Genomic DNA, 24,602 nt, shown 5'->3' with positions numbered 1-24,602 from the left:
GGGCTTCCCTGGTGGTGCACTGGTTAAGAATCCGTCTGCTAATGCAGGGGATGTGGGTTCAATCCCTGGTTCAGGAAGATCCCACATGCTGCAGAGCAACTAAGCCCGTGCGCCACAACTACTGAGCCTGCGCTCTAGAGCCCGCGAGCCACAACTACTGAAGCCCACACGCCTAGAGCCCGTGCTCCACAACAAGAAAAGCCATTGCAGTGAGAAGCCTGCAGGCTGCAGTGAAGAGTAGCCCCCGCTGACCTCGAAAAGCCCGCACACAGCAACAAAGACCCAATGCAGCCAAAAAATAAATTAATTAAAATAAATAAATTTTTTAAAACCCCCAAAACTCAGTAGATGGACTCAACAGTAGACTGGAATGGTCAGAGGAAAGAATCAGTGAACTTGAAGACAGGACAATTTAGAAATGAACTAATTTGAACAAGAAAATAGACTGGAAAAAATGAACAGAGCTTCAGAGACCTATGGGACCATAACGAGAAGTCTAATTCATATAATCAGAACCCCAAAAGGAGAGAAAGAGAGTGAGGCTGGAAAAAGTATTTGAAAAAAATACTTTTGAAGGAATGTCAAAAACTTCCCAAATTTGGCAAAACCTACAGAATCAAGAAGCTGAACTAATGTCAAATACGGTAAACCCAAATAAACCAATGCCAAGATACATCATAATCAAACTTCTGGAGAATAAAGATAAAGAAAATATCTTGAAAGCAGTCAGAGAAAAATGATACCTATAGGGGAAAACCAGTTTGAATGACAGTGGGTTTCTCATCAGAAACCATGGTGCTGAAAGAATGGAATGGTCAACCCAGAATTCTATACCCAGCAAAAATATCTTTCAGGAAAGAAAGGGAAAGCAAAACATCCTCAGATGAAGGAAAACTAACAGAATTTGTTACCTGTGGACCTACTGTAGAAAAAAAAAATGGCTAAATGAAGTTCTTGAAATAGAAGGAAATGATAAAAGAAGAAATGTTGGGACATCAGGAAGAGAGAAAAGGCAATTAAAAGTAAAAATATGAATAAATATAATAAACTTCCTCTCTCATCTTGAGTGTTCTAAATTATGTTTGATAGCCGAAGCAAAAATAATAATATGGTCTTATGGTTCTCAATGTATGTAGAGGAAATATTTATAACAATTGTAAATGGGAAAAGTAAAGGGACTTAAATTGAGGTAAAATTTCTACACTTGATTCAAACTGGTAAAATGTCCACACTAGTAGACTGTAATAAGTTATGAATGTATAATGTAATAACCCAGAACAACCACTAAAAATCTGTACACAGAGATGCATTCAAAAATACTATAAATAAGTAAAAATGGAATTCTAAGAATATTCAAGTTACCCACAGGAAGGCAGAAAAGAAAACAGAAATGGAAAACAGAGTGAACAAACAGCAAATGATAAAATGACAGATTTAAGACCTATCATATCAATAATAACACATATATACAATAGAATATTACTCAACCATAAAAAGAAATGAAATTGAGTTATTTGTAATGAGGTAGATGGACCTAAAGTCCGTCATACAGAGTGAAGTAAGTCAGAAAGAGAAAAACAAATACCGTATGCTAACATATATATGGAATCTAAAAAGAAAAAAATGGTTCTCAAGAACCTAGGGGCAGGACAGGAATAAAGACGCAGATGTAGAGAATGGACTTAAGGACACAGGGAGGGGGAAGGGTAAGCTGGGACGAAGTAAGAGAGTAGCATGGACATATATACACTACCAAATGTAAAATAGATAGCTAGTGGGAAGCAGCTTCATGGCACAGGGAGATCAGCTCAGTGCTTTGTGATCACCTAGAGGGCTGGGATGAGGGTGGGAGGGAGATGCAAGAAAGAGGGAGGGGGGATATGTGGATATATGTATGCACATAGCTGATTAACTTTGTTATACAGCAGAAACTAACACAACGCTGTAAAGCAATTACACTCCAATAAAGATGTTTTTAAAATTACATTAAAGGTAAATGATCTAAATAACAACTATTTAGACAGAGATGGGTTAAAATAGATTTTAAAAGCACAACCCAGTTGTTTTCTACAAGGAACTCACTTCAGACAAACAGTATAGGTAGATTGAAAGTAAAAGGGTAGGAAAAGATACACCATGCAAATATTAATCAAAAGAAAGTAGGAGTGGCTATATTAATATCAGGTAATGTAGGCATGAGAGCAAAGAAAATTACCAGAATAGTATATACTAATAAAAGTATTAATCCATCAAGAAGACATAGCAGTCCTAAATGTACATGTACTAACCAACAGTGCCACAGTATATGTGAAGCAAAAACTGACAGAACGGAAAGGAGAAACAGACAAACCCAGAAAGAGTTGAGGACTTCAGCACCCCTCTCTCAACAATTGAGAACCAGACAGAAATCGTTAAGGATATAGAACTCAACAACACCATCAACTAACAGGATCTAACCAACATTTATAGAACATTCCACCCAACAACAGCAGAATACCCAATGGATTGAATCAATGGATTCAAACTAGAAATCAACAAAAAGATAAGAAAATTTCCAATATTTGGAAACTAAGCAGCACACTTCTAAATAATCTATGGGTCAAAGAGGAAGCCTTGAGGAAACACTGAACTCACTGACAACAAAAATGCAACATATCAAACCTTGTGTAGTGCAGCTAAAGCAGCATTAAGAGGGATATGTGTACCACTACACACATTATAAAAGAGGAAAAATCTAAACCATAACCAAGCTCCCACCTTATGAAACTAGGAAAGGAAAAGCACAATAACCCCAACTCAAGCAGAAGGAAGAAAACAATAAAGAAAAGAACAAAAATCAATGAAATTGAAAACATAAAAACAATAGAGAAAATTAGTGAAATAAAAAGCTAGTTCTTTCAAAAGATAGTAAAACTACAGACTTTCATAATTCCCTTGGAGCATTAAACATTGAATGTTAGCATACTTTGATACCAAAGTTCTGATTCTCTCTATGTTTAAATTATGAATGATAATGAAGGGCATGAGCATGCCATTGAAGAAAATTTTGATTATTCTGTATAGGAAGAATGTATTATTGCTGCCTGGTTTCTAAACTCTGAACTAATAGAACCTGAGAAGGAACATCAAAAGTACCACTGATAATCCACAACTTTCTAGTATACAGTACTGCTCAGTATTACATTTCTGGCTGATCACCCGCAGTGTTTCTCTTGAACCTAGGATATCATTACAGTTGACCCTTAAACAACATGAGTATCACTGCGTGGGTCTACTTATATACAGATTTTTTCAATAAATATATACAGTCCTCTGCAGTTGGTTGAATTCATGGATGCAGAAGGCTGACCACGGGACTTGAACATCCAAGGATTTTGTTAATCCACTGTGGGTCCTGAAACCAGTCCCCCACAGATACCAAAGGATGACTGTACATTTATAAAACTGTGCAATCTTGTAACACAAACTGCTCTTTTTTCTGTAAATATTCCTACTTGGTGTAAAAAAAGACTGCCAGCATCAAAAAACTCATAATCCAAATAAAGACAAAAAAAGCTCTATTTTAAAAAAATGTATTCCTGAATGAGTCATTATGCTTAAAGAGTTCCTACAGATTTAATGAGGAAAATATTTACACCCCTATGGAAAAGGGAGCAAAAGATACAAATACTTCGTAGAAGGAAAAGAATCAAAAAGAGTAAAATATGTAGGTATAAATTGAACAAAAGAAGTGCAGACTTATACCCGGAAAACTACAGAACATTGTTGAAAGTTTTAAAGACCTGCATAAATTGGAAAGACTTCCCATGTTCATGGATTGGAAGACTTTCTATTGTTAAGATGGCAATACTCCCCAAATGGATCCACAAATTGAATATGGTTCCTCTCAGAATCCCAGTTGCAGAAATCGACAAGCTGATCCTAAAATTCATATGGCAACTCAAGGGACCCAGAATAGCGAAAAAGAACAGAGTTGGAAGACTCACACTTTTCAATTTCACAACTTAACTTCCAAGCTACAGTAATCAAGACAGTGTGATACAAGCAGAAGAATAGACATAAATCAATGGAATAGAATTGAGAGACCAGAAATAAACAGTCAACTGATTTTCAGCAAGGATGTCAAGATAATCTGGAGAAAGAGTAATATTTTCAATAAATGGTGCTGTGATGGGACTTCTGGTGGCACAGTGATTAAGAATCCGCCTGCTGGGCTTCCCTGGTGGCGCAGTGGTTGAGAGTCCGCCTGCCGATGCAGGGGACACGGGTTCGTGCCCCGGTCCGGGAAGATCCCACATGCTGCGGAGCGGCTGGGCCCGTGAGCCATGGCTGCTGAGCCTGCGCGTCCGGAGCCTGTGCCCTGCAATGGGAGAGGCCACAACAGTGAGAGGCCCGCGTACCGCAAAAAAAAAAAAAAAAGAATCCGCCTGCCAATGCAGGGGACAGGGGTTCAAGCCCTGCTTCAGGAAGATCCCACATACCGTGGAGCAGCTGAGCCTGTGCACCACAACTACTGAGCCTGCGCTCTAGAGCCCACGAGCCACGACTACTGAGCCCACGTGCCACAACTACTGAAGCCCGCACTCCTAGAGCCTGAGCTCTGCAACAAGAGAAGCCACTGCAATGAGAAACCCATGCACCACAACAAAGAGTAGCCCCAGCTCGCCGCAACTAGAGAAAGCCCACGCTCAGCAGCGAGGACCCAATGCAACCAAAAATAAATAAATAAAAATTAAATTAAATTAAAAAGAATTTTTTTTAATTGGAAAACCCCATTTAAAAAATGGTGCTGTGATAACTGGATATCTGTATGCAAAAGAATGAAGTTGGACCCCTTCTTCTTACCATACACAATAATTAGCTCAAACTAGATCATAGACCTGATTTTAAGAGCTAAAACTATGAAATGTTTAGAGAAAAAGATAGGAATAAATATTTATGACCTTGGAGTAGCCCAAGCCTTCTTTGATATAACACCAAAAGCACAAGTGACTAAAGAAAAAAATAGATGAATTGGACTTCATCAAAATTAAAAACTTTTGTACCTGGAAGGATACCATCAAGAAAGTGAAAAGACAACTCTCAAAATATGAGACAATATTTGCAAATCATATATCTGAATAAGGATTTCCAGAATATATGAAGAATTCTTACAACTCTTTCAACGTTAAAATATGGGCAAGAGATTAGATAGATATTTCTCCGAAGAAGATATATAAATGTTCAATAAGGACCTGAAAAGATGCTCAACATCATTAGTCATTAGGGAAGATTGGGAACTAATGGAGTACGATAAAAATACTGATTGTTGGAATACAATAAAATACCTATAGACCATAACTGTAAAGGAATTTAGAAGAAAATTAAAGACTACAAACAGCATTTGCCTATTTCTAGAATATATTTATACCATTGTTTGCTTCCTCTACTTCATATATCCCTGTTCTTAATGTTATAAAGTTTAAAATGTTCTGTAATTAAAAGGTAAATAAAGAGTTACTATCTTCCTTTCTTAGATTGTATTACTTGAAGCTAGGTGTGTTTTCTGCATTATTTATAACTTGAGATGTATCCAACTAGGGACCAGCCTGTCAGCATGTGGGAGTCTCTTGATAAAATCTGTTTAACCATCTAATCCTTGGTTGTTGCAGGTGACATGGCTGTATGGTATACAGCTAACAGGTTTACTCCTTGTCTGCATTCTTCAGTTTTTTAATTCCATGATTCTTGGATCATTGCTTATCAGTTTTAACCTTTCGGTGTTAACTGCAAGAAAACTTCAGGTAGGACTTTTTTTTGTCCTTAATCAAAGTAAACATTTTTTTTTACTTGTGTGGTTGTTTAGACCTTGTTTTCATATAGTATACAAAGGAAAATTTATGACCAAATTCCCACTAAAAAGCAGTAGGGCTATTATTTGCTTTTTTTGAAGTGCATGGTATAGCATTTGTTTTCAAGCTTTCTGATCTGCCATCCCTTTGTTTTGACATTTATTATTTCTTAGAAAATTGGAATCTTAATTAAATTCAGGATTAGCCAGAGATACTTGTTTGACTGCCATTGGTTTGAAGTTGGAATAAAAGAGGAAAAAATGTTGACTTTTTTCATGTGTGAACTCAAGAGTGAGAAGAACATATTGCTTGTGGAAATGTGTTTGTCACAGTCTTTAAAGTTGGTGGACACCTTGTTGTTATTTGAAGTAGTAACACCACTCTTTCCCCCATCCTTCCATATCATATTATTGATTTTTAAGTGAGTTAAAATTAACTCTGTTTTGAGAATTTTGAGATTCCAAATAAATACCTTTAGAAAAAGGTATTTCCTAGAATAACATGTTTGACATTGGCCTCATCTTTTGACTTTATTATATAATTAAAATCTCTTAAATTTACATAAAGTTTGATAGTTGTTTTTCCTTAATAATGTTGCAATGCCTGTTTTCTGTCTTATAAGCATATGAGAAACATTTCTCATAAGCACTTTTATTTCAAGAAGCTGTTTTGTTTTCCATTTTGGGAAGAATAAATACGTTTTGTTATTAGTCTTTTGAGTGAGAGCTGCTATGGACAAATCTTCACAAAATTTTAAAAAACAGGCTTTTAGTTGACTATTAAAAACTGTACTTCTCATTTATCCTTTTAACCTTAATTATAAATAAACATCACTCATATTTGAACTGTTTAGATATTATTATATTTGATAATCCATAAAGTTATTTGACGGTTATAAGAAAACTATTATGTATCAAAGAGCACAATTTACTTTTTTTATATAGGTCTTTTGTTTAATGGGTTATAGTCTGTGATATATGAATCAGTGGATAAAAAGATGAATCAGTGGATCAAGTTCATTCAGTATATGCTGAGTATCTTCTAAGTGGCCGACTCCATACTCTGGTTGAAGAGGTCTTTAAAAAAAAAAAAAGGACTAGGACACATTTCCTCATCATATGGAGCTTATTATTAAGTGATTCATTTACTATTAGAAAAAGACAAATTTTAAGACAATGTAACCTCATGAAAATTAGGTTATATTTTCCCTATATGTTGCATGACCCAATGTTTTAAATTCTTAAGTAATCTCATCTTAAATGTTTATGAAGTTATATTAAAATTAAAAAATTGAAACTCAACTCTTTTAATTTCTAGAAAAACCTGAAAACTGGAAGCTTCCTTAATAGGCTTGGGAAACTATTGTTACATTTATTTGTGGTTTTATGTTTGACACTTTTTCTCAACAACATTATTAAGGTAGGTTAATAAAATGACATTTAATTTAGCATTACTAAAGAGTTACCAGTTTTACTTTAAACAGACTCAGTTTTACCTTTGTTTCAGTAACGGGATTATTTTCTTGATTTTAGTCCTTGATTTCTATTTGCTCTTTAACATGTTCTACTTTGAACCCACCTTTTGACTATTTAACTTTTTAAAAACTCAGCTTTAAAAGCATTAAACAAGTATTTCTCTAAACTTAAAACTACTTTTTAGAGTGTTTTCTGTACTATGGTACTAAAAAAAAAAAATGACATGATTTTTATTGGGGTAGGTTGATAAATAAACTGGCTTTACTATCGGAACCACACTGATTAATTTGATTAATTGAGATGATTTCACCCCTCTGGGAAGGCTGGTCTCAGGACAGAAGACAGCTGCATGTACATGACAGACTTCTCTTCTGTAAGAGAATGGCAGTCTCTCTCCCTGTCTGTTGACTGTCAAAGAAAAAACAGACCCTTCACTCAGTCAGCCACATTAAACACCTCCACTCCAGGTCCTTGTCACTATTTTCTTAAACTCCATATAGTTCACTACTTATCAAAAACTTATTTGAGGGACTTCCCTGGTAGCTCAGTGGTTAAGAATCCACCTGCCAATGCAGGGGACATGTGTTCGAGCCCTGATCCGGGAAGATCCCACACGCCGCGGAGCAACTAAGCTCGCGCGCCACAACTACTGAGCTTGCGCTCTAGAGCCTACAAGCCACAACTACTGAGCCAGAGAGCCACAACTGCTGAGCCCGCGTGCTGCAACTACTGAAGTCCACATGCTTAGAGCCTGTGCTCCACAACAAGAGAAGCCACTGCAATGAGAAGCCCGCGCACCGCAACAAAGAGTAGCCCCCGCTCGCTGCAACTAGAGAAAGCCCACGTGCAACAACAAAGACCCAACGCAGCCATAAATAAATAAATTTTATTTAAAAAAAAAAACTTATTTGAGCAGAACAATCAGCATTTCTGAAAGACTGGCTGAAAGATATGCAGTCCGTCCGTTTCACCACTCTACATGTTCAGTTATCTGTGCCTGGATTAAGCCAGGAGAGAGCTACTTGTCTGGACCACTGTTTTTTGACTCCCCAAAGAATACCTATTGAATTGCACTTGATGTTCTGCCAGCTACCTACAATTAGAAGAATTTAAAAAAATAGTCTTTGAGACTGTTCGCTGTTTTTACTGTACCCATGGGGAAAATTTCTCTTGAGTCTCAGTTTTAGGATTATAAGGATGTCTCTTGAGCAACTGGTTTGTTTTAATCTTATGACCCTGTGAGTAGCATAAATGCTTTTATTTCCCTTTTTGTATTTGCTACTAGAATGCATGAGCCCAAATTTGTGGCTCATCTCTACTGAATATATTTTGTGTACTAACCTCGGTTCTGGATTAATCTTATTTTCTTTTCTATCTTCATTTTTCTTCTGCTACAATTTCTTCATCCATTTATGTTATATGAATTTTTGTAAGCCATAAATTAAAAATAAAATAAGGTGAATTAAAATTATACTCACTAATGATAAACACTGGCATTTGTCTCTTCACCCCTTGAGGGTTATTGCTGTGTCTTGAATTGTCTTTGAAAGAATGAGTCTTATATCAGTTGTATCTGCAGAGAGAAAAACCCAAAGCAAAATAGGCTTTGTGGGCTATGTTCCTATTTGAGGTTTCAGATAATGATATTATCGATTTTCTGATTTAAAAAGTTGTACTCACTGGGCTTCAGCCATCTCCCTCTCCCTGAAACCAAAGAACTTCGTCTTTTATCTATTTTGCATGTTGAACTTACGCCTAGAGTTTGTTTGCAAAAACGATTCTGCTAAAAAAAGAAAAAAATAGGAATAGAGGGTGTTTGAAAATCCCTGCTTTTGAATGAAATAATGCCATTTGCAGCAACATAGATGGATCTAGAGATTATCATACTAAGTGAAGTAAATCAGAACAAGGAAGACAAACACCATATGATATCACTTATATGTGGAATCTAAAATATAATGCAAATGAACTTATTTACAAAACAGAAACAGACACAGACATAGAAAACAAACTTAGGATTACCAAAGGGGAACGGGGTTGGAGGAGGGATAAACTAGGAGTTTGGGATTAGCAGATACCTACTACTACATATAAAATAAACAACAAGGTCCTACTGTAAAGTACAGTGTACTGTATTCAATATAAACCATAATAGAAAAAATATAACTGAATCACTTTACTGTACACCAGAAACTAACACAACATTGTAAATCAACTATACTTAAATAAAAGATTTTTTTTTAATGAAAAAATCCCTGCCTTAGAATTTCTCAGTTCTAAGACCTATTGTAAACATTTACTAATTTTACACATACACACACATACAGTCCTATGAAATGGAGTGCTGAAGATGTGTATTCAATGGGAAATTATCAGAAAACCATGCATAAAGAACTGATAGCAATCTTTATTTTCTCCCTCCCTGATAGAAAATTCTTAACCTCAAGTCAGACGAACACATATTTAAATTTCTGAAGGCAAAATTTGGATTTGGAGCAACAAGGTATGACTGAATTTAAAGTCTGTGTTTGCTTTTTATATTAAATCAGCAGGGTCTTTAAAATGTAAGTTATCAGTTCTTAATTTCAGGCTTCTTTTGAGGAAAAGTTGGAGGTTTACTTGTACTTGAATTTAATATTTTGCTTTCCCTTTGTTTCCTAGAGATTTTGATGCAAACCTGTATCTGTGTGAAGAAGCATTTGGCCTTCTGCCTTTTAATACATTTGAAAGGCTTTCAGATACTCTGCTTTTTTATGCTTATATATTTGTTCTGTCCATCACAGTGATTGCAGCATTAGCTGTTGCCTTCCGTAATCTCAGGTATGGCATATTTCAGAAATCTAATTCTGTGCTTTAATGAACTTGTTCTGTGTCGCAGAAAAATTGCTAAATTGAAAATCAAAACATCAGATACGGAACAGAGTACAGTCATCTTAAAGGGGGAACGTACCCAAGTTAGCACGGACTGTACTCTCAGTTGGTAAGGGTGGAGTAGTTAAGAGACAGCAAAAAGCAGTAGATGCCATGCACACAGGTCTGGGTTGAAGTCCTGGCTCGCATACTTGGGAACAATGTGATCTTTGAGCCAGTTACATAACCCTTCATTATTCCATTTCCATTTCTGGAGAATGAGAGCACTAAGAGTACTTACTCTACAGGGTTTTGTGAGAAATAAATAAGTGAAAATTACATAAAGTACTTAAAGCCGTGCCTCATGCGTAGAGTATATTGTGTAGATTTTAGCTATCATTAGCAAGTGTTATTATTATTGACTTGTAGTCTCTCTGTTTTGTTCCCATTATTAATTTCCTGTGTTTTTCTACCTTTCTTTCTCCAGCTGCCTTTTTTATTTTTCATGAACTGTCAAGAGTTAACCATTGTTTATTTGTTTTGTTGCATCTTGTTTAAGGGCTTATAAAGTTGGAATGGACCATAATTATTAGCATCTACTAAAAGTCTTAAGTATTAGTTGACAGTTTTTTAAAACTTAGCATGTTTGCTAATCTACTTAAAAGAGAAAGTCAGGGAGTATGAAGAATACCTACCTATCAAGCTGATGGAGGTCTTTGCATTTACTATCCGTGTTAAATTGAAAGAAGATTAAGTGTAAGAGGTTGAAGCTACTGTCATTTGTGGGAAAGTAATGAAGCCCAGAAGGAAGCCCTTTTCCTGTGTAGTTACCTTGCCAATTAAGGTGCTGGTGAGCTGTGATTCGCAGCCACCGGAGAGCTGTGCTGGGAGAAAGTCATTACAGTGAGCCCAGATGAGTTGAGGTGTTTTATGATTATTAAGAATGAAGCAACATTGAACCATGAAGCTATTTCATTGACTATAAACTATTTTAGTATCTTTCAGAAGTGTTCTTTTTATACCGAGTCCAAGATAAAAATTTAGCCCCATGAAAATAGATGGAAATTATTCTAGACAGTGTAACTTAATATTATTCCATACACACCAGGTGTCGACAGGACTCTAGACAGCATGCAAATCAGGAAGTTCAGTTGGCCTGCAGTGTTGTGTGAAAAGGTCTGCCATGCTCGGCGTGAAGCTATGGGCCGTCCTTGGAAGCTTATTTGGTATATGATTATAGATAAAGGTTTTACCAGGTAGGGATATTAGGACTTTATTAGAGGAAAGCACTACATTAATTAAAGTCATTTAAGAATTATAGTGTCTCAATGTGAATTAACATCTAAGTAATTTGAAGGATATATTATCAATGCCAAGTATTTAAAGTATTTCTACCTTCTAGTACTAGGAAGGATGGTACGATTACGTTTATGCACTGCATCTACATTAGTGTGCAGTATATAACTGAAAAGCATACCCTGTTCTATACTCATGGGATTAATAGAGCTTTCCAGCTCAGTTGTGGGCACCGGGAGAGGTGTTGCAGAATCCTCCCAGGTATCAAGGCAGGATGAGAGGGTGTGTTCTTGTCTGGAGTCATCTTTTAGTATCAGTGGAAGCCAGAGTTTGGTTTGTGATATATAATGTTTAAGTAAAGATTATCACCAGTGGTGAAAATTACCATAGAGTATCATTTTATTTTTCTTATGTATCTAGGGTGGTGAAAAAGAGGATTTCCAGGAAATAATAGGTCTGTAGGTACATAGAAGCATTGTACATATCCAAGTCTATTGGGTTTGTGTGAAGGATTAAGTGGGGCCTTTATAGAAGTACTGTTTTTATCCTCAGCTGGCAGCCCTTACTGTTGTTTCCTTCTCCCCTTGACAACAAACTGTGCAAATCTGAACCCACTCATCCATCTCAACATCATTCAAGTGGGGACAACCAGACAGTACGTGCTTCCCAATGTGGTGCAATATGGAATACATCATATCCCCATGAAGTGTACTTGCCAAAATAAATGAATTTGACCCTAATAATTAACCTCTAGATCTAATTACAAGTTTATAAGAAACATGGGAATAGAGAAATATATTAAATGGCACCACGAGGAGACAATCGGCCAAACCCAGAAGGTAGGAACAGTTATAGGACAAATGACGCATTTTCTTCAACGAGTAAAGGCCCTTAAAAGTGGGGAGGGGCGAGTACTTTTATTGATTGAAAGATAATTTAAAGAGACATTGATGAAATGCAGTATGAAAACTTTGGATCCTCATTCAGAGAAACCACCTGAAAAAAGCTATTGCAATAAATAGAAAATAGAACGTGAACTGGTTGTTAGATGATGTTGAAGGATTATTGTTAATTTTACGGGAGCAATCATCTTAATGTAGCCATATTTGATTTTTAAAAATCACGTTAGGATACTTCCCTGGTGACGCAGTGGTTAAGAATCTGCCTGCCGATGCAGGGGACACGGTTCGAGCCCTGACCTGGGAAGAAACCACATGCCGCGGAGCAACTAAGCCCATGCGCCACAACTACTGTGCCTGCGCTCTAGAGCCCGCAAGCCACAGTTACTGAGCCCGCATGCCACAACTAGTGAAGCCTTTTTGCCTAGAGCCTGTGCTCCGCAACAAGAGAAGCCACCGCAATGAGAAGCCCGCACACCACAACGAAGAGTAGCCCCCGCTCACCGCAACTAGAGAAAGCCCACGCAGCAACAAAACCCCAACGCAGCCAAAATTAAATTAATTTTTTTAAATATCATGTTAGTTATATGTAATGAGGTATTGTGATAGGTTAAAAATGTGATCATTGGTTCGTAAAGGAACTGAATTCCAAGTTTATGGGTACATTTTTACTTATTTGTAAAAACTAGAAAAATATGAGTAACTACTATGACATCTCTAAAGATCTCTTGTAGTTTCAGTGATTCCAAAATAATATTTTTTTGCTATCTCTTATAATTTAAAGGATTGAAGGACTTTAAGGTTTTGCTTAAATTAAAATGAAATTTGTTCAATTTTAGTTACTCTAATTATTAATGCATTTATATTATGATACTTTTAACCTCATAAACAAATTCAAAATTGATCAGAGCTGTTTCACTTTATCTTAGGGAAATAAAACATTTATAAATATATGAAGGCATAGGTTTCTTGTATCTTTTTTTTTTTAGTTATTATATATTTGGCTGCGTTGGGTCTTCGTTGCTGTGCGCAGGCTTTCTGTAGTTGTGGCAAGCGGAGGCTACTCTTCGTTGCAGTGTGGGGCTTCTCATTGCTGTGGCTTCTCTGCGGAGAATTCTAGGCACATAGGCTTCAGTAGTTGCTGCACATGGGCTCAGTAGTTGTAGCATGCGGGCCCTAGAGCACACAGGCTTCAGTAGTTGCGGGGCATGGGCTCAGTAGCTGTGGCGCGCGGGCTTAGTTGCTCCGCGGCATGTGGGATCTTCCCAGACCAGGGCTGGAACTTGTGTCCCCTGCATTGGCAGGCGGATTCTTAACCACTGCGCCACCAGGGAAGTCCTTCTATCTTTTTCTTTAAGAAAGATTTAACAAAATTAAAATTAGTTACCCAGCTTTAATTTTTGTATATGTACTATTTTATGCAGTGATTCTACAAATCAGCAATCCATGTATAAAATGGGAGAGTACACAATCGGCCTGAAACCAGAAACTGCCTACAATTTAATACATACAATTCTGTTTGGATTCTTGGCACTGAGTACTATGAGGTATTTTTGTCTTATCTGTTTATTTTTTTATTTGACCACTCTTTACCTGACATAGTTTAGCAATATAATTTGGAAACTGATGATCATCTTCATTAATGATTATGGTTCCTATAAAAATGTCCTTGTTTACTATCTTCTCCCAATATAAAATATTATTTATAACCGTTTTTTTTGTAATTACCAATATTCCTCTATTTTTACTTATCTGATGGTTCTCAAAAGGCAATGGAATTAATAAGTAACCCCTTGGCAATGGTTTCTGCATAGTTGTAGTAAGATTTTACTATCACAAATAATACAGCTGTCTTTACAGCTGTCTCAGACTCCAGGTTTCTACACAGCTAGCAGTGTTGACCTTTGCCTGCTTCTCTTCTTACAGAATGAAGTACCTCTGGACATCACATATGTGTGTGTTTGCATCATTTGGCTTATGCAGCCCTGAAATATGGGAGTTACTTCTGAAGTTGATCCATCTTTATAACCCAAAGAGGGTCAGTGCTATCTCCTTTTCCATTTCATTTTTATGACTTATAGTATTTCTTTCATTATCAATTCTGTTGGGTTTTTTTTTTCAGTTGTCCATACATCAGTTTGATAAAATGGATACTAAAATTTAAAGCTAAAAATAATTGATACATTATGATTTTATAAGGAATTATTTTAAAATAATTTTATGTTTAATTTTAGCTTTATTTTCTAAATCATTTTTTTTCCAGACCATAAGTTACATTTGTTCATTATACAGAATTTGGAAATACTGAAAAGCACAAAAAGGAAAATTAAAAATCACCAATAATCCCATTATCCAGAGTTATCGCTATTATTATTATTGTTAATTATTATAATATAAACATAATTACTACTAAGTGTACAGTAATGATTAATGGCCCATAAGTGCAGTTCTGGGTTGTTCTGCCCTATAAATTCACTAGGTGGCAATATGGTAGGAGCTACAAATAGCTTATGAATGATTGACTCAGTTGTCTTGCATATCGGAGACTCATGCTCTGTTAAATTATATTTTTGTTGTTTAAAAAAAAATGTATTTACAAAGCAAAAATGTAAAAGCAAAAATATTCCAAACGCTTGTAATCTAAATAATGTCTTTCTCATATAGATATGTATAATGCGATATTCAATACCGATATTAATACTGCTGTATCTGTGCTACAAGGTAAGGTTGATTGTCCTCATTCCTGTCTTTAATCTATTTAGCAGAATAATTGCTTTGACTCAGTGTACTTTGTGTGTCATTGGCAAGTAGAGTGGTTTGCAGAACTTACAGATATCTACTTAGCTTCTTCTTATGGAAGTTGACATTGATAGGAAGAGTGATGTACTTCCCAAAATGGGATTTAACAGGTAAAAACATTATAACAAAAAATACTACAATTTAATTATTCTAATTAATTTTGGTTTTGACTTACTAGTCAGCAGATGCAAATTCTGAAAATAAAGATGTTTTCAGACCTATTTTGAGGTGAATAAAGGAGAAAAATTTTACCTGCTTTTTATAGAGTAAGATCCTAAAATGCATCTTACTTTAACCTACATACTTTAGATGCTTAAAATCATCTTTGTAAGAGGGGCTGGGCACATATAAATACAGTCTAAGTTTAGCCTTGTTATGTCCTTCAGTTTCAGGAGGAAATAAAGAAATTCTTCATATTTTCAGTTGACTAATTTCTCAAACAGCATTAACTGTGTTTCAATTCTGAGACTCCTCCATATGAGACAGTGAGTCTTTCATCCCATCTTTGAGATTTAGAGAGGCTTGAATTGTTACCTGGGCAGGTAGCTTGGATTGTTTTATCCAATTGAGCTCTTATGCGCTCTTTTTTAAAAAAAAATCTTACATATTTTTTAAGTTTAGATTTTTTTCTTCAAACTTTATTTTAAGGTAGAGCAATGGATTTCAAACTCTACTGTGTATAGTTCCTGATTTGGGAGGGCAGCTAAAGGGAGTGGGGAGGCGGGTGGGACTCTCCTACAGAAAGGATCAGCTGCGGCAGCTCAGCTTCTGGGTGTATTTGCTTATATCTTCATGTAAGATTTTATTTGAAGCAAAGGTTTTAGGCTGAAAGAAATGTTTGATAATCACTGTTAGACAATTCTGTTGTAAATATTTCAAAAAATTATGTTCTATCATGTTCCTATCTATCAAAACATTTGTTGTTCTGGGTGGACCACTGTGCCAACTCCCAGATACTAGAAAACACAGAAATAGGTCATTTCTGCCACCATGCCTCTGGGAATTTTATTGCTCTACGGTAAATGAATGAAACTTCTTACAAACATCTGGAAAGCAACAGTTAAGGATTAGGCAGAGTATATGTTTAATGATGAATGAGGTAGCTTTATTACACATTGATTCTGAGGGATAAAGCACCCTCCTCACAGAGAAGATGCAGACACATTCCTGTCTCACCACTGAAGACATACACACACTGTAACAGTCCTTTCCCACTGTCTCTGGGTGTAGGCTGAGTTCCTTTATGTCTCAAATATTTATTTGAAAATTTGTTGATTTTTTAATAGCTACTTGAGGACTTAAGTCTCTTGTTCTTGATAACACTGAGGAAGGACATTATAGAAGAAATAAGCAAGCAGCAGCAGCATCACCTGGGAACTTGTTAGAAATACAGATGTTTGGGTCCTACTCCAGACCTACTGAATCAGGAGCTCTGGGAGTGGGGTCCAGTAATCAGGCTTTAACCAGCCCTCCAGGTGGTGCTAATGCACCATCAAACTTGAGAACCCCCTGCAGAGAACAGGGATTCTCAGCAGCGGCACTGTTGACATTTTGTCTAGATAATTCTTTGTCTTAGTAGCTGTCCTGTGCACTATAGGACACTTAGCAGCATCCGTACCTTCTACCCACTACATGCCAATAGCACCAACTTCCAACTGTGACAGTCAAAAAGGCTTCTAGACATTGCAAAATGTCCCCTTGCGGGCGTGGCAGAATCCCTCCCCCAACCCCTCTTGAGAACCATTGCTATAGAAGAACCAATGATAGCACTGAAAAGGCCATCATTTCCTCAGGGAATCTTTGTAGGTGTTCCCTGAGTAAGAGAGTTAGTAGTAATTCTGAAGAATCCTTCCGATGACAGATGGCCTTGCCCTTCTCAGTATTGGACTTCAGGAGAAATCCTAACGCATCCAGCTTTCACTGTACAAAATAGTTTACGTATTTCAGCTTCTCAAAACTGTATTTGTGTTTTGTAAAATACAAAATCACAAAGAAAATAAAGATCTTATGTATGAAACTGAATATGTTTTCCAACTATTGAACAGATTTATCTGTAAGAAATACGAACTAATATTTCAAAGCCTGATTTAAGTTTTACATAGCACTTACAATGAGGATTTCAAATTTTCTTGTTCATAATACTTATTTTGCAATATGTCTGCTTAGGATAATCCTGTTTAAAAGGGAAAAGTATGTGCTAGTCTCCACTCTAAAATCAAGAGTTTAATAAAATTATTGCTCTCGTGTTAATTAACTTATTTGGATACCTACAATCTCATATAAACACTGCTGATCATTTAGGAACAGCTTTTAGTTAATTCAACATTTGTTTTCACGTTGTTTAAGAAGTTTATCATAAGACTGTGTTACCAGATATTAACATTTTCAGAATTAAGAGCAACTTTCAAACTAGAAAAATATCTAATAACAATTGAATTCACAGATTTCAAAATATGTTTTATATGAAAATAATTAAAACATCATTTAAAAGTTGGTATTCTATTGTTATCAAAATTAATAGGGATAATGGGTAATTGGAATCTTATAGAGGTATCATTTAATCAGTAATTTTTATTACATCTCTTCTGAAACCTAGGACTAGTAGTGCTGACACCTGATTTTCTGTCACCAGCAATTTTCCTGATTTACCCACCCAGGAGACAAGATATGAATGAGTAGTAAAAATGGCCAAAGATGAGATGACAAGATAAGAAAGTGATGGGGATAAAAAAAAAAAAAACAGCCATAGACCAGTCAGGTGCCACTTTGCTTCCAGTTAGTGGTTGTTAAATGAAAAAGATTATACTTGCAACTTTAATGAAGTGTAGATACATTATCACTGGGCTTCTATTCCAATATAGGAAATGAGTTCTGCAGTCCACCTTAGCATGTATTTAGATGATCAAGTCTTTTTAGCCAACGGCCATTTGATAAAACAGTGAACATTTAATTAATTGTTGAATTAAACAGACCAGTTATATTAGAAAAGCAGTGGATTCAGAGTGTAGTTTTACATTATATCTGCAGAGCTTAAGTTACTCAAGTTGAGTAGGAGGTACCAGTGGCATAAATATAATGCTCAGATGTCCCAGGTCTCCCTGGACTGTCCTACTTTCAAATATTCTTCTCTCCCTTTGTATCTGTAATTATGTTAATATTCATCAAAACATTTGTCCAGATTTCTAGTTTAGACAATATAGTCACCATATCACACAATGAAAAGTTTCCAGCTGTGACTCTGCCACTCTGATCTGAGCACCTCAGGTTATCTATCTCTGAGCCGAGGTCTCCAGACTAGTAAAATGAAAAATAAATAGCCATGGTGATGATGCCTTCTGCGTCATCTTTCTCCCTGAGGAGTTGTGAGGATAAAATGAGATTCTGTATTCCAAAGCATTTTTGCAGCTCTAAAATGGTGCTGTCTTCTACAGGGTACATTCTACATTTAGAGATAAATTACATGAAGTTCGTTAGTCACATTTTTCTCATATCCTGTGAACTTTCTCATGGTTGCTATTCCTGTCATATCCAAATTAATGTTTTACTAGATATTAACACCACATACAATAGCATTTTTATTAGTGTAAAATAAAAGCTCATTTTTTTTTAAGTGGGCAACACCTCTACTTCTAATTAGCTCTAGCTCACAATAATTTTGGAAACTTTTCTCAGACTTTATCTCACTTACACTAGAAGGGTTGACTGCAGAAGTGAAGTAGTTCTAATATTCCAGTTACCACGTTTATTTAGTTCACAAGTTATATGCAGTTTTTCCTTTTTCACTTTAATCTTAGTGATAGTTGTGGGTCTGGGGGTGGATTTTGGTTTTGTTTAGTTTTGTTTTTAATTTCAGTTCTGGCCAGGAATGATGGATGAACTCTCCGAGTTGAGAGAATTCTATGATCCAGATACAGTGGAGCTGATGAACTGGATTAAGTAAGAGGATTTTTTTTTTAACTTTTAAATTTAAAGTGCCTTTTAAGAGTCACTGTAGACCTCACTTGGTTTTTGGTTTTTTGGTTTTTTTCTGAATCTAATTATGAAGATCCATTCATTCTCAAGTTTTTCTTTAAAACTCTATATTTGCAAATAATTTCTTTCCATTCAAAAAATATTCTCTCTAACCACAATCCCGTGAAGAAGGGAAAGTACCAATATGGAGAGGGAAACAGAATCAGAGGATGCATTTCAAACCAGTGATAGCAATGGAAATAAAGTTTTATATTCTCTGCCAATTTTATCTTTATCATTTCTTTCATTTTAATACCATTCAAATTTTCTATTAATACTGACACATAAAGTATTCTTTCCTTGTTAATCACTTAAAAATTATACTGTAAACTACAGTTAATTAGAGTCATACTAGCTCAGTGCAGATTTCATTTTAACTAATCATATTGCCCAAGATTAGGCCTAGAGAAAATTTAAAATTCAAAAGCTAGAGCTTTTCCTTTCTTGAACATCATAATGCTTTCATGTTATATTGGTTTTTATTTTTGCCTGCACGGTTGCTTTGCCCCAGCATTCAGCATCAGAATGAGGCTTGTGTTTTTCAAAGTTTTGTTAATGAAACCTGCCTCCCACCAGCAAAAATAAACTTTTTTACACAGAGCAGCATTCCTGTGCCCTGTAATATTATATTTCCCTATTTTATAACCAAAAAGCAGCAGTGTAATTATTCACACTTAAACAGGTGTTGCAAATCTTATGTGACATATTCTGAAAGCACTGGCTCTATTGTCTCCATGACTTAGAATTTTAGTAGCCATATTGGCACTTGCTGGTGACTAATGTTTACTAACCAGTACAGTTGAGCACTGTATTAATACTTGTGTATTAAGAGATGGTAAATGTTTGATAGCTTAGGTCTCTTGAGTACAATACATGGATTTTATAGAGATTTGTATCTAAAATATATATGTGGCTTTGGTCCCAGTGTTGGTCTGGGTTGACTAGATGCAATGAGTATAATTTTTCATATATTTTCAGTGCTGAGAGTACGAAGTAGTGCTTTGTCTTTATATATTTATTTAACTTTAAACCATGGCAGACAATTATAGAGTAAGTAATTCCTTCAGTATTCATTGTGTAAGGGAAAAGAGGGTTATTCATATAAAGAAAAGCTAATTACTTTTGCATTAGCTGTAGTCAACTGGAAATTTATGACATGTGCATCTGAAGGTGAGGCTGATATTTTCTGTTTTTCAAATTGTACCATCGATAGGAATGGTGTAGGGTACCCAGTCTGGTACAATCCTGAAGGTGGCAGATCTTCTGGATCTACTTGGATTGGCACTTTAAAACATCTCACCTCTACTCTCCAGCCTTTTAGGAATTAATTGTAGTGTCATTAAAATTTTATCCTAGCAGAGTTGTCTTTGGCTGTGTCAGGATATACTTTTTGTAACGCCTTTATTTTCATGCTTTTGCTCACAGAAAATTATTTAAAATAATATTTCTGGTTCTGAAAAATTATGGATGAGAGCTTATTCCATGTGTAAAGAAGATAATCTTTTACTCTGCTTTTGGGGAAGTGGTCTTTGTTCTTACATTCTCCTTTTACTAACAGTTCTTCTCCCTGTATGTAGACTTACTCTTTTCACTTTTTAAAAATTCTCAGCAACTGAAGGATTTGTATTTTTCCAAAAAATTGGTTCTATTGTGATCTAATCTTGCCTATTTTCCCTTCAAAGTCTTCAAATCTAAATTATTGTTTTTGCAAAATAGCTGCTAGGCATGTTTGTGAAATAAGCTTAAGTGACGATGAATGTATGCCAAAATAGGGTCTGTTTAGACACAAAGTGTATTTGTTTAAATCAACATTTAAATCAGCTCTGGTCTGTAGACTTCAATTCCAAACACAAGTGCATGCATTTATTATTCTTTTAACCTGCCCTGATTTCTTCTCTTTTTAAAACATAAAATATGACCTTCTGGGCCTCCCTGGTGGCGCAAGTGGTTGAGAGTCCGCCTGCCGATGCAGGGGATACGGGTTCGTGCCCCGGTCTGGGAGGATCCCATATGCCGCGGAGCGGCTGGGCCCGTGAGCCATGGCCGCTGAGCCTGCGCGTCCGGAGCCTGTGCTCCGCAACGGGGGAGGCCACAACAGTGAGAGGCCCGCATACCGCAAAAAAAAAAAAAAAAAAAAAATATATGACCTTCTACTTTCACTCCACTACCTTGATTAGTCACACAGTGTTTGTGATATTAGTAGGTCTGAGCTGTGCTAGAGAAAAGGCTGTGGGCTAAGTATACAGAGTGTATCTGAAAATCTGTTTGAAATTGTCTAAAGGCAGCAGCCAGACCTCTGGTCCCCACCCAGCACTGTTAGTGAGGGACATCTCCTCCCCATCCTGTCTGCTTCTGTTCTCAGATAACCAAAGTGATACACTCACATCTGTCCTTTGTCAGGGCGGTCGTGACAGCATCTATTGGGGTGGGAGCGCAGCTTCCCTTACGGGATGGCTGCCTGCCCTCCAGGATGAGCGAGAACAAGAAACAGTGACCTGCAGAAACTCGAGGGACACAAATGACCCTCCATTTTGGCACAGGGCAATTCTTGCGTAAAGTGTTGAGAAGGAGCTACCGCCATCTCCCATTCTGCCTCGTGTACTTGATGTTGGGGCTTCATGCTTGATGCTTCGGGATTAAATTCTCTTCAATCAGCAAGGATCTTTTGTTGCAGTCAGTCCCCCAGAGTCTTCCCTATGAGAAGTAGGGCGACATCCGTATGCCTTCCACAACCCCGGCCTGTGTGTTCACCGGGCTGGTTGCCTGCCTTCCACGTTATACTGAGGTGCTCCACGCCCTGTTTTCCAGCAGATTTAAATGCATGTGTTCACGTTAACCCCTTTTTACTGATGATGTTTCCTGAATACGAAGATTAAAAACCTGGTTTTTTGTTTTTGTTTTCTTACTTTCTGGTATCTCTTTCAGCAAAACCCAGGTGGTACTTCTATAGGTTTTATGTGTGATTAGAAAAGCACATTTACTTCATCAAGGCCAAGTGTCACAGCAATTGGTAGTTCATACCTCGTTCCTTAGAGTGTTTCATTTTTGGCTCCTGAAACATTTCTTTGACATTGTGCAATTAAGATAGACTGTAGATTTGACTGTTTTGAAGTGTGACATTTTACCTACTTGGCTTTAGGAGATTTTCACTAGAAATAGTTTCTTTCCAGTGATGAAGCCTGCATGTGCAATATTTTCTCAATGGACCTGGGAAAATGGACCAAACTTCCTTCACATTTAATCAAAGCAGAGGGAATTACTGTATATTTTAAACATGATGTGGGTTAAGTTCAGACCTTAAATGCCTGTAAGCCTCTTTTATACTTAATGAATCATTTTGTGGCATTTGCATAATTCTATAAATTTTTGAAGTGTAGATAAAACAAATGTTCACACATTATATTATAATGCTTAGTTTCCACATTAGTTCAACAGTAATTAACTTGTTGAAGCTTAGAGCTTCAAAAATAAATGAGATTATTTGTTCAAAATGCCATCAGGTCTTCCTGGAATGACATTTAAATTATATAATGTAAATCCATTTGACCTGTGAGTCCTTGTCATTATTTAGTGACATTTCATACAGAATAAATTGTTTGCAGGTTGGGCAGCCTGCTATGGAGCTTGGCAGAGAACTATAAAAACAAATTATTCTTTCATTTTATACATCATTTGTTCAAACATTGGTAAAAATTGCTTTGTTTTTCTATAATAGAGAAGTGTCATTCAGTGGGTAAAAGCACATTAGCTATTTTAGACACAGACCACAGACTGTGTCAGCAAAAGTATCTGTGAAGGAAGAATACCCATCATTACATCTGTCATACTGCATATTTTAAGTTAAAGACAAAGAATCCCTTCTCCTTTTGCCTACTGAATTTACCACAGAAAATGTAAAATACTGTGAATCTAGGTTTTTAAAGTCTAGAAAATGTGATTTTTTTTCATTTTGTTTCACTTTGCTTGTTTTACTTTTTGCATTTGCTTTATGGATAAACTTAAATATTTAAGAGAGCAGTTAAAATATCCCAGATTTACCATAGGGCTAGCATATAAAACCAAATTAGACGATCAAGTGAATAAACCTCATCTCTAGTATGCTTGGAAGTCAGTCGTTTTCAAAGAAATATTATATCTAATCCATTAGGGTGCTTGTATTTTGCTATTTAAAATAAAACCAAGGACCTTTAGTGAAAGACTGTTAAAAATCCGGAGGGTTGTAGCACCAGCAGTTGAGACAGATTGCATTTCTCTTAAACTTCCTGACTCTACTAATGAGGCCAAACATTAAAACTTGTCACAGTCGAATGAACTTTGTTCCATTTTTTCCTCAACTCCTCTAAGCAGTCATGTGACATGACTTGCTCACCTGGTGATGGCTGCTGTTGCCCTGGGGACCGTACCCACTGGGGCGGCAGGGAGCAGCAAGTGCTTTTAGAGCCTACGGAGGAGAGAGGCCGTATTTACTGTGTCTGATGTGTTCCATTTCCAGCATAGCTGCAGGCCCACAGAAAGCAGTCATCAGTATGTGGTGGACTAACTATGGGCTTGTTTTGAAGTGCTTGCCTGTAATAAGAGCTGAGTCTTTTAGCCAGTAAGCTTCTTCAAGACAGGGTATCACCAGCCCTGCACATAGTAGGCCCTCAGTAATAACTTCTAGCTGAATAAAGAAGAACCTTATAACTCCCCAGCAAGCAGTTTAGGATTTTTGACATTTTAAACCTTTGTGAACTGTATAACTCATCTAAGTATTGTGATGATAGCCCAGGAAGGGGCGAGTGAAACCTTGGTCATTAGCCATGAATAGATAACAGGCCAGTCATCTATCTCTGCCACAACTAGAAACAGCCCTGTGCATCTCCCTGATGCTGAATCCTGTTATGTATTCAAAATGATGATGCTGAGACAGCCTAAAGATTTGAATGGGTACTATCAGCCCAGCTGCTGGATTTGTCGTTTGTGAAGAGAGACGAGTCTGGCACTCTTAGGCAGTAAGACTGTACAGACCAGGACGGTTCTCTCTCTGTTAGCTCTCATGCTTTGCCGGACATGGAGACCAGACTCTTCTTCTCCCTGCATTCTAGATCTCTTTGGTTTAGAGGACCCAAAGGCAGCCACTTTGTGGCATTAAGTGTATAATTTATTGCAGTAGAATGGTTTGTGCCAGTTAAGAGTATACAGAAGGAAAGAAGACTGCTTTGGAAAAATGGTGACATTTTCTTTAATTTTATTTGTCCATATTTATTGTCTTTAGCAATTACGGGACACTATAAATGAGGGCAGCATGGTATATGTGGCACAGACTAAGCGTTTAGTAAGTACTCATTGAATAAAATGGAATTTTTACATAAACCTTTCAGTAAGGAACTCAGTGCACCTCTTTTCATTTAAACCCTCCTATTTCCCTGGCCACATGGGACACATGTCAAGAACTCCTTATA

General features: G+C 36.5%; 1 protein-coding gene and 1 long non-coding RNA gene across 3 annotated transcripts in view; one reads left to right on the top strand and one right to left on the bottom strand.

Annotated features, from left to right (window-relative positions):
* The window catches only part of LOC132480971 (uncharacterized), a 196,711-nt gene that overhangs the window by 75,107 nt on the left and 97,002 nt on the right, over positions 1–24,602 (bottom strand). The gene's annotated exons all lie outside the window — the stretch shown is intronic.
* The window catches only part of DPY19L3 (dpy-19 like C-mannosyltransferase 3), a 74,232-nt gene that overhangs the window by 39,477 nt on the left and 10,153 nt on the right, over positions 1–24,602 (top strand). For both annotated transcript variants that reach the window (XM_060085601.1, XM_060085602.1), the window contains 8 exons: positions 5,652–5,783; positions 7,149–7,250; positions 9,736–9,809; positions 9,968–10,126; positions 13,776–13,898; positions 14,278–14,389; positions 15,016–15,072; positions 19,004–19,086. In XM_060085601.1, coding sequence (XP_059941584.1) covers positions 5,652–5,783; positions 7,149–7,250; positions 9,736–9,809; positions 9,968–10,126; positions 13,776–13,898; positions 14,278–14,389; positions 15,016–15,072; positions 19,004–19,086 — 842 coding nt within the window. The remainder of the gene's footprint in view (positions 1–5,651; positions 5,784–7,148; positions 7,251–9,735; positions 9,810–9,967; positions 10,127–13,775; positions 13,899–14,277; positions 14,390–15,015; positions 15,073–19,003; positions 19,087–24,602) is intronic.

Source organism: Mesoplodon densirostris, chromosome 19, assembly GCF_025265405.1.
Source record: "Mesoplodon densirostris isolate mMesDen1 chromosome 19, mMesDen1 primary haplotype, whole genome shotgun sequence".
Taxonomy (NCBI): Eukaryota; Metazoa; Chordata; class Mammalia; order Artiodactyla; family Ziphiidae; genus Mesoplodon; species Mesoplodon densirostris.
Note: the sequence above shows the minus strand (reverse complement) of the source record. Positions and strands in the feature narration are given on the sequence as shown.